This window comes from Phaseolus vulgaris, chromosome 3 (assembly GCF_051622355.1).
Source record: "Phaseolus vulgaris cultivar YP4 chromosome 3, ASM5162235v1, whole genome shotgun sequence".
In the NCBI taxonomy this organism is placed as follows: Eukaryota; Viridiplantae; Streptophyta; class Magnoliopsida; order Fabales; family Fabaceae; genus Phaseolus; species Phaseolus vulgaris.
The window spans coordinates 51,097,519-51,110,029 of record NC_143500.1 but is presented as its reverse complement, the minus strand read 5'-3'; the positions used below and the strand labels follow the sequence as shown (position 1 = coordinate 51,110,029).

General features: G+C 35.3%; 2 protein-coding genes across 13 annotated transcripts; one reads left to right on the top strand and one right to left on the bottom strand.

The window, feature by feature from the left end:
* The first annotated feature begins 256 nt into the window (after window positions 1-256).
* LOC137808413 (abscisic acid 8'-hydroxylase 1) lies at window positions 257-4,753 on the top strand. The gene is made up of 9 exons (XM_068609508.1): window positions 257-728; window positions 1,410-1,734; window positions 2,229-2,378; window positions 2,885-3,136; window positions 3,433-3,519; window positions 3,637-3,715; window positions 3,827-3,933; window positions 4,034-4,152; window positions 4,235-4,753. The coding sequence occupies exons 1-9, from the start codon at window positions 478-480 to the stop codon at window positions 4,347-4,349; spliced, it is 1,485 nt and encodes a 494-aa protein (XP_068465609.1). The 5' UTR covers window positions 257-477; the 3' UTR covers window positions 4,350-4,753.
* A 402-nt stretch (window positions 4,754-5,155) lies between these two features.
* LOC137808412 (TIM-barrel signal transduction protein) lies at window positions 5,156-11,891 on the bottom strand. 12 transcript variants are annotated; one of them, XR_016519295.1, is made up of 9 exons: window positions 11,616-11,891; window positions 10,687-11,425; window positions 9,841-10,047; window positions 9,362-9,577; window positions 9,043-9,250; window positions 8,489-8,777; window positions 6,534-6,712; window positions 6,190-6,443; window positions 5,156-5,461 (listed from the first exon to the last, which is right to left on the bottom strand). XR_016519295.1 is itself a non-coding variant. In XM_068609504.2 (9 exons), exons 1-9 carry the CDS (start codon window positions 11,745-11,747, stop codon window positions 5,310-5,312), a joined length of 2,250 nt encoding a protein of 749 aa, XP_068465605.1. In that variant the 5' UTR covers window positions 11,748-11,891; the 3' UTR covers window positions 5,156-5,309. The 12 variants fall into 12 exon arrangements, 6 of the variants coding, with proteins under 6 accessions (XP_068465605.1, XP_068465604.1, XP_068465607.1 ...); XR_016519292.1 differs by having other exon boundaries at window positions 10,687-11,340; window positions 11,616-11,882; XR_016519294.1 differs by having other exon boundaries at window positions 8,604-8,777; window positions 10,687-11,340; window positions 11,616-11,882.
* Window positions 11,892-12,511: the final 620 nt, after the last annotated feature.

The following is a 12,511-nucleotide window of genomic DNA, read 5'->3' as shown; positions in this document are numbered from 1 at the left end:
GAAGAAAGTGGCGACAAAGTTTTTTTGAGATAATAGCTTGATAATAAGATTAACTATGTGAGATACTAATTTAGTGATAAAGTTTTAAAGAATTGAAACACACAGACAAAAAGAATCCTTTGAGAGAACCAGTTATAATGAACATAATTTTAAAAGAAGTGTACAATGACACATAACGTTGGATGATTAATTTGAGATTTTCTTTTCAAGAAACAAATGGTCCTCTTATATATTTAAAAACTTGTTTAGACTGTCTTATTGTAATCCGAATCTTCCAACTTTTTGTGTCACCAATCCTTCGAAGATGCTCCTCGTTCCAATATTTTACAAATCAAAGCATATGTTGACCTGATCTGTGACGCTGCCGTCATACCCTTTTTATATAACATTTTAAGGAACCATATATGACATACTGCCTCAGTATTTGGTCTTCCTTCATAGCCATTGTTTCGAGAAAGAGCAACAACAAAACAAGAGATGTTGAACCTGTTGATGAGAGAAGAGGTACTATTGGTAGTGCAGAACTGTTACCACATAATCTTGGTCGCATTATTCACTATAGGAGTAACATATTTCGCTTCAAAAGCTTGGAAGAGAGCTACAACAAACAATAGAGAAGAAATTCCTGGCAGGTTGGGACTGCCTTTTGTTGGGGAAACTTTTTCTTTTCTTTCAGCCACTAATAGCACAAGGGGATGCTATGATTTTGTCAGACTTAGGCGACTGTGGTATGTGACTATGCTTACTTTTGTCTTCCCATAGTTCTATTCAAAGTGCTTTTGTTTCTGACCAGAATCATAGACTTGTTCAAAATCATGTTTTTTCCTCCTGAAGAGAAACAGGCTGAACTTTACACTCATCTAAAGACTTTAACAAGTTCGTATGAACACGTTTGTTGAACAGCTGACTTTTAGGCTATACTAAATTTCTAGCTATACATACTCATCATAATCAAGACGTTATTGTGGAGATGAATTTTAGGCTACAATAAATTTCTGTTCATCGTGTTACACATAATATCATTAGCACGATTATGACACAGTTGAATTTTCAAGTTACAGTAAATTTCTAATCTGAGGTTGTTTTGAAAATAATCATTGACAAGTGAGTTATTAGTCTGGTTTAAAACTAGACAAAACTTATATACAGTTCTGTAGATTTTTTTTCTGTTGTTTTTGTATTAAAAGCTTGTAAAGTATACCAAGACTTAAGTTTACTTACTATTGGAAAACAATACAAAAACACGTAAAAATTGGATATAAGTTTTGAATACAACAAAATTTCGTAATATTAATTAGATCTTTAGAACTTAATAAGGTATATTGTAAGGTATATTAAAGTGTACTTGACCAAAATAAATGGAAGCATGAGTCGATAAAACATGTATAACTTGGTATTTGTTGAAATAGGAATGGGAAATGGTTCAAGACAAGGCTATTTGGGAAGATCCACATATTTGTTCCTAATCCTGAAGGAGCAAGGACCATATTTGCTAATGACTTTGTTCTATTCAACAAGGGTTATGTTAAATCAATGGCAGATGCGGTGGGAGAGAAAAGCTTGTTATGTGTACCTGTTGAGAGTCACAAAAGAATAAGGCGTCTTCTATCAGAACCCTTTTCCATGACTTCCCTATTCGCATTTGTCACCAAATTTGACAAACTGTTGTGTGGAAGGCTGCAAAAGCTAGAAGAAAACGGCAAAAGTTTCAAGGTGTTGGACTTTTGTATGAAGGTATATTCAATTTCACGAGTTTAATTTCTATACCTATCAGAAATAATGATAGATGTAACTTTTAAGATAATTACAGTAAAAGTTAATAAATTTACTATAATGACAATTTATTATTAAATGTCAAGGTATACTATTTATTAGAAGAAACTATTACATTGTAAGAAAGAAAAAAATCTCAAGGTAACGATTTGGTAGCATGAATTGAAAAAATGTGATCACATAGTGCATAAAAAATCAAGCAGAATAAAATGTATATGGACATATTTTATGCTTACTGCTTAGTATGAAGACAATAAAGAACATATTAACTATTTAAGTGGTAGAATGGTCCATTTTGTTTTTCACTTTTTAATCAAAAGTATAGTTATCTTCTCTGAAAAAAGTGGTCAGCAGTAGCAAATAGTAACCTGATTAATTTACCAACATAATTTGATGGTTCGTGATATGCTGTCAAGTCTGAAGTCGTAACTCCCATGAAATGTTTGCATGTAAAGATGACATTTGATGCAATGTGTGATATGCTGATGAGCGTCACGGAGGATTCATTGCTACGACAGATCGAAGAAGACTGCAACGCCGTCTCTGACGCCATGTTATCCATTCCCATCATGATTCCTGGTACCAGATACTATAAAGGCATCTCGGTTAGTCATATCTTTTAAAAAGTGTATATATATTTCGCAACTTCTTAACTGTAAATATTACATAGCCGTACCTAAATTTCTACAGTCTACTTGTTAATTTAAGTAACAAAATAATAATCAAACTTCTAGTTTTTTTTTCTTTTATTTTTTTCGTCTGAAGTTTAAAGGGTAAAATAATTAATTTTAGAGGTTGATGAAAAAATCAACTGTTGATATTACTGCAAGTAGTGATAAATGATGAAATTGTTGGAATATCAAATATTGTTTTTGTCTTCAACAATTAAAACCAATTTCTTATTTATTCATCTGAGAACCAGTGAAATCCAAAGATTGAATAAATTATAAATGTAATCTTTAAAGTAATCTTCCTCTCTCTTAGATAATCTCTAAACTAATTAAATTATATACGAAAGTTGGATCTGTTTAAGGACAATTTAGGAGAGAAATTGAAAAAAAAATATTCGTAAAGTTTTATTATGGTTGAACTAAAAGAAATGCCTAAGCAGGCTCGTAAAAGGCTCATGGAGACCTTCAGAGGGATCATTGGCAGACGTAGGAGGGGAGAAGAAACTCCAGAGGACTTCCTTCAGTCCATGTTGCAGAGAGACTCACTCCCAGCCAGTGAAAAGCTTGATGACTCGGAGATTATGGATAACCTGCTGACATTGATAATTGCTGGACAAACAACCACAGCAGCAGCAATGATGTGGAGTGTAAAGTTTCTACATGACAACAGAGAAGCACAAGACATACTCAGGGTGAGATGCTGCACAAGACATTGATTCTAGTCAAACCATGGACCCAAACCCAACTAAGATTAATTACAAACCATGAGTATTAGTATTATACTTAACAGAATCAACTGTAGAATTTTCTGTAATAATCAGTATTGTTGTAAGTGTCATTTTGATGCTATTTGGAAGGGATAAGCCCGTTTTTCTTTCTCAAGGGTAGGAGGTGGAATTAGATACGATACGAGAGGGAAGTTCATTGTAGAAAACTATGCGCTCACTTGCACAAGAAAAAATGACTAGAGTTTCATCTTGACTTACAGGAAGAACAGTTATCTATAACCAAAATGAAACCAGACGGAGCTTCAATTAACCATGAAGATCTAAACAACATACGTTATGGTTCGAAGGTTAGAGTTTATATTTTAGAAATGATGCACAGGCTATGAAATGATTGCTTGTATACATAAACTGGAAGCACCTACGACAAAATTTCCAAGTCAAGAATCAATTTGTGTTCTATCCAGGTAGTCAAGGAAACATTGAGAATGTCTAACGTCCTGCTATGGTTTCCTCGTGTCGCACTTCAAGACTGCACGATCGAAGGTGAGTTAGTTTGAAGATAACAATACAATTATGTTCATTAAGGTTAGCTTAATTATAGGAAAGCGTCATTAGTTTTTCTGACCTTCTGTGACTATGTTACAAACCATACAGGGCATGAAATAAAGAAAGGTTGGCATGTTAACATCGATGCAACTTACATACATCACGACTCTGATTTGTACAAGGAACCGTTGAAATTCAACCCACAAAGATTTGATGTAATTAGCTCTCTCTCTATTTATTTTGGCTTTCTTTATCTCGATTGTTTTTTGCCACGCCCTTGTGTCAAGAAAATACTTTTCGTAATCATATCTGCAGGAACAGAAAAGGCCGTACAGTTTCATACCTTTTGGATCAGGGCCTAGGACATGCCTTGGGATCAACATGGCGAAAGTGACAATGTTAGTCTTTTTACACAGGCTCGCTGGTGGTTATACGTGAGTATTTTATGCCATGCCACGATTCTTATTCTTCGTTTCTTTTATAAATGAACGACAATTAAAAGATACTACTCCGTAGGTGGACCCTTGATGACTTAGACACTTGCTTAGAAAAGAAGGCACACATACCTAGGCTAAGGAGCGGTTGCCCAATAACTTTGAAGTCCTTGAGCAAAACCGTGCTAGAAGCATAAAAGAAGGTCATGGAGATTTACAAGAAAAGGGAAGGCTTAATAAGAACAAAGCAGCAGAGAATTGTCTATATCTGCGGGTTTGTGAGATTTGGTGCGCATAACATAATAAATCCGTGGAAGAGTTATATATTATCAATACTATTACACTACTAGGAATTGGTAATTCGAATCTAAGGTTTGCATACTCTTAATGAATTGAGTTACGAATTGAATGTAAAATTACCTGGTGGAAGATGATGATGTGTCCGGTTCAAACTCTGAGAGAAATCACAAGAATAACTAGCTGCTTCTTGAAAAAATGAGTGTGAAGAAATCAACCGCTTTACTTCTAACAAATTTTGTATGGTTTTTATATAAAACAACCACAGTATATACAGGTGGAGGGTAGGTCGTCTTGTGTCTTTTTTAGTGGCCCACTACAATAATCCGCACAAAAACAGGAAGTGCTTATGAAGCAACGAGACACAAGTACACAACTGATAACTATTGCGATGAACTGATATAATCCAAGTATTTTGACATCTATCTAATCAGAGTTTTACACACAAATAAAATTGCTATTTCAGTCAACAAATAGTAATCTATAATCTGTGCAAGTCCCCCACACAATACACGGTTGATCCCACATTGTGGATCAAGATCCTTTGAAGTGCAAGGCACGCTTTCAACAGTAAAAAGTAGTGTTGATATACGGGTTATGGACAACAAACTTGGGGTTTGTTATAACCCGTTCAAAAATATCTGTCAATGGTTATTACTTGCACTTCAAACTGCACCCTCTGCACTAGAGAATCAAAACAAATGTCTTGAACAATACTTTTGATTCATTATTTCCAAAATTTTATCAGTAAATCCTATAATGTTCACAAACTTGGTAGGTACTAAGCAATGACTAAACAGCCATATTAGCAATGTAGTGAACAGAACACTGGCATCAATAAAGTACAGACATGTTAAACCTTAATGAATAGAAATTGACTTGTACTCTTTAACTGTATTTGCAATAGCCTGCTCCACCGGAAGTCTTTCCATACTTGAAGCCCCATAAAACCCATGGACTCCTTTGGTTCTCTTCAATATGAATTCTGCTTCCTTTGGACCAGATATTGGACCTGCATATTCCAGTACATTATTCTGAGCTGGGACTATAAGTTGACAAACCCAAACAACTATTCTTTTAAGAACAGTAAACAATGAATGAAGTGAAGTTCAATAACCATATCAAGACTCAGCCGTTAGAAGCCAAAAGTTACTGGCAAAACAGTCCCCCACAAACTAGAAATTAAGCACACAAGATAAATAACAAACACAATTAACTGGCTAAGATGACATGGCTCGCATCCCCCACCACAAAATTTACCATCAACAAATACATTCACCATTCTCAACGAATTTCTCACACCAAAAACCAACATACTCAAGTAACAACTCGCTAAAAAATCATCCAAGACAGTTGCATAAAACTTTCTCACTGGGGATGTTCCATTCATCATCTGAAACTTAGATCAAAGCCTTTTCCATTCCTTTGTACTGAAACCCTCCTCACCCGTGCCTTTTTTTCTTTACTTTTCTTTTCTTTTTGGTTTAACTTTGTCACTCTTTTGGGTTAGCCATATACAAATTAAGCCAAACAGAAGTTTTTCAATATGAACAGGAAACATGAAAAGATTCAATACATGGCTCTAACATAAGATATAGGAAGATGCTTTTCAGTTATTAGCTAATAAGCGTGCTGCACTTCGGCTCTTGGCCCAAATAATAATAATTGATTAGTGAACACTTAATTTACTATTTAATCTTCAGATATACATCTATAAAGCTTTTGAGGTGACTTGCATACCTCCATGGCACAACACAATGACATTGGAATTGATGCTATGTGCTGCCTCTGCAATAGCTTGTACACGAATTACACTTTCTTCAAGTGAAACGGCTGTTTTTGCACCTATGGAGCCTGTTGTAGTTAGACCCATATGAGCCACTATAATATCAGCGCCAACTTTAGCCATTTCAATAGCTTCATGTCGATTGAACGCATACGGGGTTGTCAAGAGACCCATTTTATGAGCTTTCTGGATCATCTCAACTTCCAAGCTGATAATTTAATACGAAAATGAAATAAATTTGTGAGAGGTGTAATAGTCTAACTAATATGGTATGAGAAATTCTTTTCCATATACCCACCTATATCCCATTCCCGTTTCTTCAAGATTTTGTCGAAAATTACCATCAAATAACCCTACTGTAGGAAAGTTTTGTACCCCAGAGAATCCAGTAGATTCCACCTGTTTAAGAAAGTAATCCATTCTGCGGAAGGGATCAGTTGCACATACACCAGCAAGAACTGGAACCTTCTTTACCACCTGAAAACAAAATATAACTAAGTCAAACATAATGGAAAAGAAAGAGATATAGTACTAGCCTGGCAAGGGGATTTCATAATTACATAAAATTACTATTTTTTATCCAAGACAGGTATTGAAGGTTAATATTTTATAGCTAGTTGATCTGACCTCAAGAATTAGTAAGAACGAACTCTTCAAAAAACTTAAGTTATTAGGTTAATGTGCATGAACAGTCTTCTATGTGACATTTCTAACACATCGCCTCATACAAGAGCACTTTAGGCTTTGAAGTGTGGACAAGAATGGGTGCACCTACCTTTAGTTAAAATTCAACTTTTTATTAGAAGAATCAGGTGGATGGATCAAACTATGATCACTTGATCAAGGGCCTTTGATACTATGTTATGAAGGAACTTTCCAAAAGCATATGCTATTAGGTCAATACACATTGATGTAAGCGACTAGTTCTCAACTACTCACAGGGTTAGTTAGCAGTTAGTTACAAGTTGGATACAACTGTTACTAGCTTGATACAGCGGTCACTGGTATAAGCCTACACACACGCGCACACTCCATATCTCAATCTTTTGAGATTATAACAAAAGTCAGTTTCTTTCGCTCTATTATTTTCAGTGTCAGAGCTTAGTGATCCTCTATGGGGGAGTCACACTCTTCATTATGGATTACATCTCCATCCTGCTGCCTCAAGTTCTTCCTTTTCTATACAAGCCCTATGTTTTGCTGATTGGGGTGCAGATAACGATCTGCTTCTAGTGAAATAGTCTATATTTTGGTCCAAATCTTATATATATCTTGGATGTCTAAAACGCAACGAGTTGTTGCTCAGTCAAGTACTGGAGCTAAAGCGAAAGTCTAGATCAAGTCACTATAGAAATTTTATGGTGTTAGACAGTTATCATTGAACTTGGAATTTCTTATTCACCCATAGTCTATTGTGACAGTCAGTGTGTTGTTTCTTTGCCTCACAATCCAGTTCTTCATGCCAGGATCAAACATGGAATTAGATCTCTTCGTTGTCCAAGAAAAAGTCATTGCCAAAGAGCTATTCCTGCTCAAAACTTTGAGATCATTTGTGATTCCCACCCACCTTGTGTTCGTGGTGTGTGTGTGAATACCACATGAAAGAGAGCAGTTCTCAACTGCACTCAGTTAGTTGACGGTTAGTTACAATTTGGATACAGCTAGCAGCTGCCATGCCACTAGTATAGGCATGTGTATATATTCCCTGTATCTCTATCTTTTAAGTAAGAACAGTAACAAAATTCAGTATCTTTTCTCACTCTTTCTCTCTTCAGTTACTTTCTCTATTATGTTCAGCAAATAATGGTCTTTTAGATTACATTTCTATTCTGACATTTTCCTGCGGGTCAATTAACAATTTTTTTACCACCAATAATGTTTATACAAGAACCAAAGAAGTCAAACAGCAAAGTCTAAGAATTATTTATCTCCTAAGGGTTCACTACCCTGTTGTGATGGCCCTAACCCAAATTGCTTTCTGCTTCCGCCATTGGACCTTTACCCTGAACATCCCACCGTTTCCTTTTATCTCTTCAAAAACCCCTTGTTATATACATTTTTTGGAAAAGAAAAGTTTTCTTCCATAAAGACTACCAATCATATTTAGTGATGTTTCATAGTTTAGTTTCACTTATCACCACCTATATTAAACACGAATCTTGAAATTAGCGTATGCTCAAGTATAGAAGCATCTGCAAAATGAGGCCCTTAGAGTGAAAAAAACTTCAACAGAAGTTAGCAGTTGGACAATACTTTTGAAGTCTTCTAGAACAAGTAAACAAATAATGGCATACTGGCAAAACTTCATTGGCCATGTCAAGAACAACAGCATTAGCATCTGCAAAAGGTAATAATCCAGCTAATGAACCTCTTCCAGCCATTCGGAAGCGCCCAGAGTTGTACAAAACTATTAGATCAACCCCTCCAGCTTCTTCTGACTTGGCAGATATACCTGTCCCTGCACCTGCTCCTATTATAGGAATTCCTTTATCTATTTGATGTTTCAGTTGCTGTAATATGAGCTGTGTTTTCTCCAAGGTTTCTGCAAGCAGAAATGAAAACATTATTTCCATAGTTGACCTAAAGAATATATTTTTTACCAAAAGCAATTCTGGAGAGCACCTTACTTAAGTAAAATTAACAGCTGTTCAACACAAAAATATACAATTGGCTTTTAATAAATATCTTTCAGGACAACACAAATTAAGTGTTAAAACACACAAATAATGAGGAAAATTGAAAAGAAAAACTAATTATTTTTTGCAAAACACTAATTAACATAATGCAAATTAAAATTAAATGAGAACCTGTTCTAGCTTCCGGGAATTCACTAGGTGGATAGACGATGGTCCCAAAGCTTGACGCATTTGAAACATAATTTTGTGCAACAGATTCAGGATTGGCTACTTGTTGACGAGTAGAATCTTTACTATTTTTCTTATTAATATCTAAAAATGCATCAACCAATGCATTTGCAAATTCAAGGTCATTAATGTGATGGGGATAGACCTTTACCTGTACACAACTCTTTTAACTTTTCAAAATACTCAGCAATAAATAAAATGAAATTTAGAAAACTTGAAGCTGATAATTATGATAAATAATACTATTGAGCAACCATAATACCTGTCTATCACCATTAGTCGGAATAAGGTTTTGTAATTCATGAAGAAGAGTGCCCGTTGCCTCTGGATCATAGAAAGGCTTCCCAGATGCGTCTAAAGCAGATACACCCTTTTCTGGAAGGCACACACAAATCTTAGATGATGAATTCTGCAGTTTATTTGCTATAAAATCAGCAAATTTTCTGTTCTCGTCTACTGTTGTTCGCATGAGTGAAACCTGCAAACAGAAATAATTGATTTCTTATATTAGCATAAAATAATGTCTTCAGCCATTTTAACACATGGTAAACATCTTCAGTTCCAGGGAATGATAAAGTGTATAGTGAATAGTCCAGTTTTGACAGTAGTCATAGGATTGCAGGAAATAAACATCAAGTTCAAGGAGAAAATGACGTACAAAATCCTCTGGAGGATCACAAGCAAATATGACTAGTTTTCAAGCAAAGACCAAAACAGAACGAAGTAATAAAGAGCAGTCACCTGTTTGTTGTGTTCATATATATTTCTGTGCTGAAACTTCAATGGTATAGTATCTTTTGCTCCAAAGTTCACCATGTCTAGTGCTCCCACACTCAAGACTAACGGGACTTTATTCTCTATGATGGCATCAAAACGAGAACTGTCACAAGCCATTACACCTCCAACTATGTAGTCTGCTACCTCTGTCGTTGTGATGTCAATAACACCCTATACAAAACAAAAGAAAGGAATATGTGTGAACAGAAAAAGAGACACGAATACACAAAGAAGTATCTGAAAAAAAAGGGAATACAAGTGACTTCAGAAAGTTTATCCCAATTCATCTGACAGATCACACAATTATGTGAAAGAAAGTTAAGAGTTCACATTCCCAAAACAGAAGACATATCCATATATCTAAAATAAAATGAATATGGTATTGAGTTTAATAAATACTCCATGTTCCTTGTTTAGGGTTGAAAATGACCAGGCAAAAGTGAAGTTTCTCTTCTAGAACATTCAATATGCTCAAGAGTTAGGCTAAGTAGCTTATAGGTCAAAGGCCTGTCGACTTGAATCTTGATGTATATAAAACAAGTCCAATCAATTGGAAGCTTCAATTAAACAAGGAGCAGAACTTAAACATCCATAAGGTGCATTGATTCAAATAGTAAGGAAATTGCAACATGTAGCCTCAACAGAAAATACAGTCCTAAGCGGAAGTATTCTAAATTCATAGAAGATTAAAGCAGAATTGTCCGGATAAAAAAAATTATGCTATGATTTCAAACCAGTGAAGTTCCAACATGCTCAAAACACTATAAATTTCCCAAAATTAAATGCAGACAGACTTAGTTGTCTCAATACCTGTATAAACCCCTCTCTAACCAAATTCTCCATGGCCCTGCCACCAACCCCAGTTGCGTGGAAAACCAGGGTCTCATAACCTTCTTCATGCAACCTATCCTGGACAGCATTAACACAAGGAGTAGTAACTCCAAACATAGTTATCCCAACTGTAGGTTTATTTTCAAGGCTAGAAGAATCCTTTAAGCTCTGACACCTTCCAACAACCATCCCAGCAAATGCAGCCGCGGCATTGGACAAGATCAGCCGGCTAACCCTGTTGATGCCTGCAATGTCCACAACAGATGGGAACAAAACCAAATCTGAGGTTCCAACATAAGGCTCCGTTTGACCGCTGGCCACTGTCGAGACGATGACCTTGGGGATCCCAATCGGGAGAGAGGTGAAGGGAGACGACAGCAGTGACGTACCCCCACTCCCCCCAACACCAATAACACCAACAAGACATTGATCCTCATGAGACTTCTTCAAGAACTGCTCCAATGCCTGGCTCATCACGGAAACCGCCTTGCCTCTGTCATCCGGGAGAAGCAAGGCATCGTCTCTTCCAGTGTTGTAGGAAGACACAACGTCATTCCTGGAAACAAACGGGAAATCTTGCAAACTTTGTGGCGCATTCGAACCAGTAGACACATCAACCACCACCACCTCTACCTGTCACCCACTCCCATCAAAATATAACTAATCAAACTACGAACACGATTTAGACTCTGAAATATATATTGCGCTCCTGCAGTGACTGTTTACATCATAAAACTTCAATTATTTTGCTAATATGTGGTTACTTTTACCAATTAATCAGCTTAAAAAACAGTTTCATCTTAAAGAACTGATTTCTATATTCAGATAAAAACAACAAAAGTTACCAATTACGGGAAAAAATAGAACAATGGTGGTAGTTGTTGGGTGAAGTGAACAATTGTGAGTACCTTGGAGGAGGAGGAGAAGCGATGGAGATTGGAGCGAAGTGAATCGGAGAGGAATCGGAGCTCGTGGAGCTTGGTGTCGAGGGTTCCGACGCAGAAAACACGAAGAGTCGTAGAGTGGTTATGGTGTGCCATAAGCTTTCTTCACAAAATCATTACAATTGGCATCACTTTACTCTCCTCTCCGTTAAATCATTTATGCTCACCGCTTCATTACATCAATACTACTTCAAAAACAATCATGCTCTCGACACATGGTACAAAAACTAGGCCTCACCATTTGAATATTTATTTATTTATTATTTAAAAAACAGCGATTAACGGTACAAATCCAGATTATATTTACTAAATTAATTAATTAAGTTTCATGTATATAGAAAATTTAGGTATTTTTAATGGAATGGGTAATATTTTTTTCTGATATGAGTAGTTAAAATAATTTTTTTGTTTTTATTTAAATATTTTGTTGGTTGACTTTTGTCTCATCCATTCATCTTTTAAAAGCAAGTGACTGAGAACTTCGAGAAGATTAAAAAAAAGTAAACGCCAGTTAATCGTTATTAATGATAAAAAGACAAAAGTTGACGGTAAAAAAAAAAATTTAAATACTGAATAAAATATATTTGTTTATAAATAGTAAATTAAAATATTCAAATCTATAAAATATTTAAAACTTAATTAAACCGTACTAAAATAATGAGTATATGTTTTTGAGAGTATTTATTTTTATTTAAGAATCAGTTTGACTCCGTAGATTATATAGGCAAGTGAAAAAGGAATTTTTACAAGCAAGACAAATGATAGAACACGATTCAATTTTTTTTACTAATTTGAGCATTTTGCATTTTTTTGATAAGAATTTAATAAGAAATTTTAAAAATAAATATAAAGTAAAAACT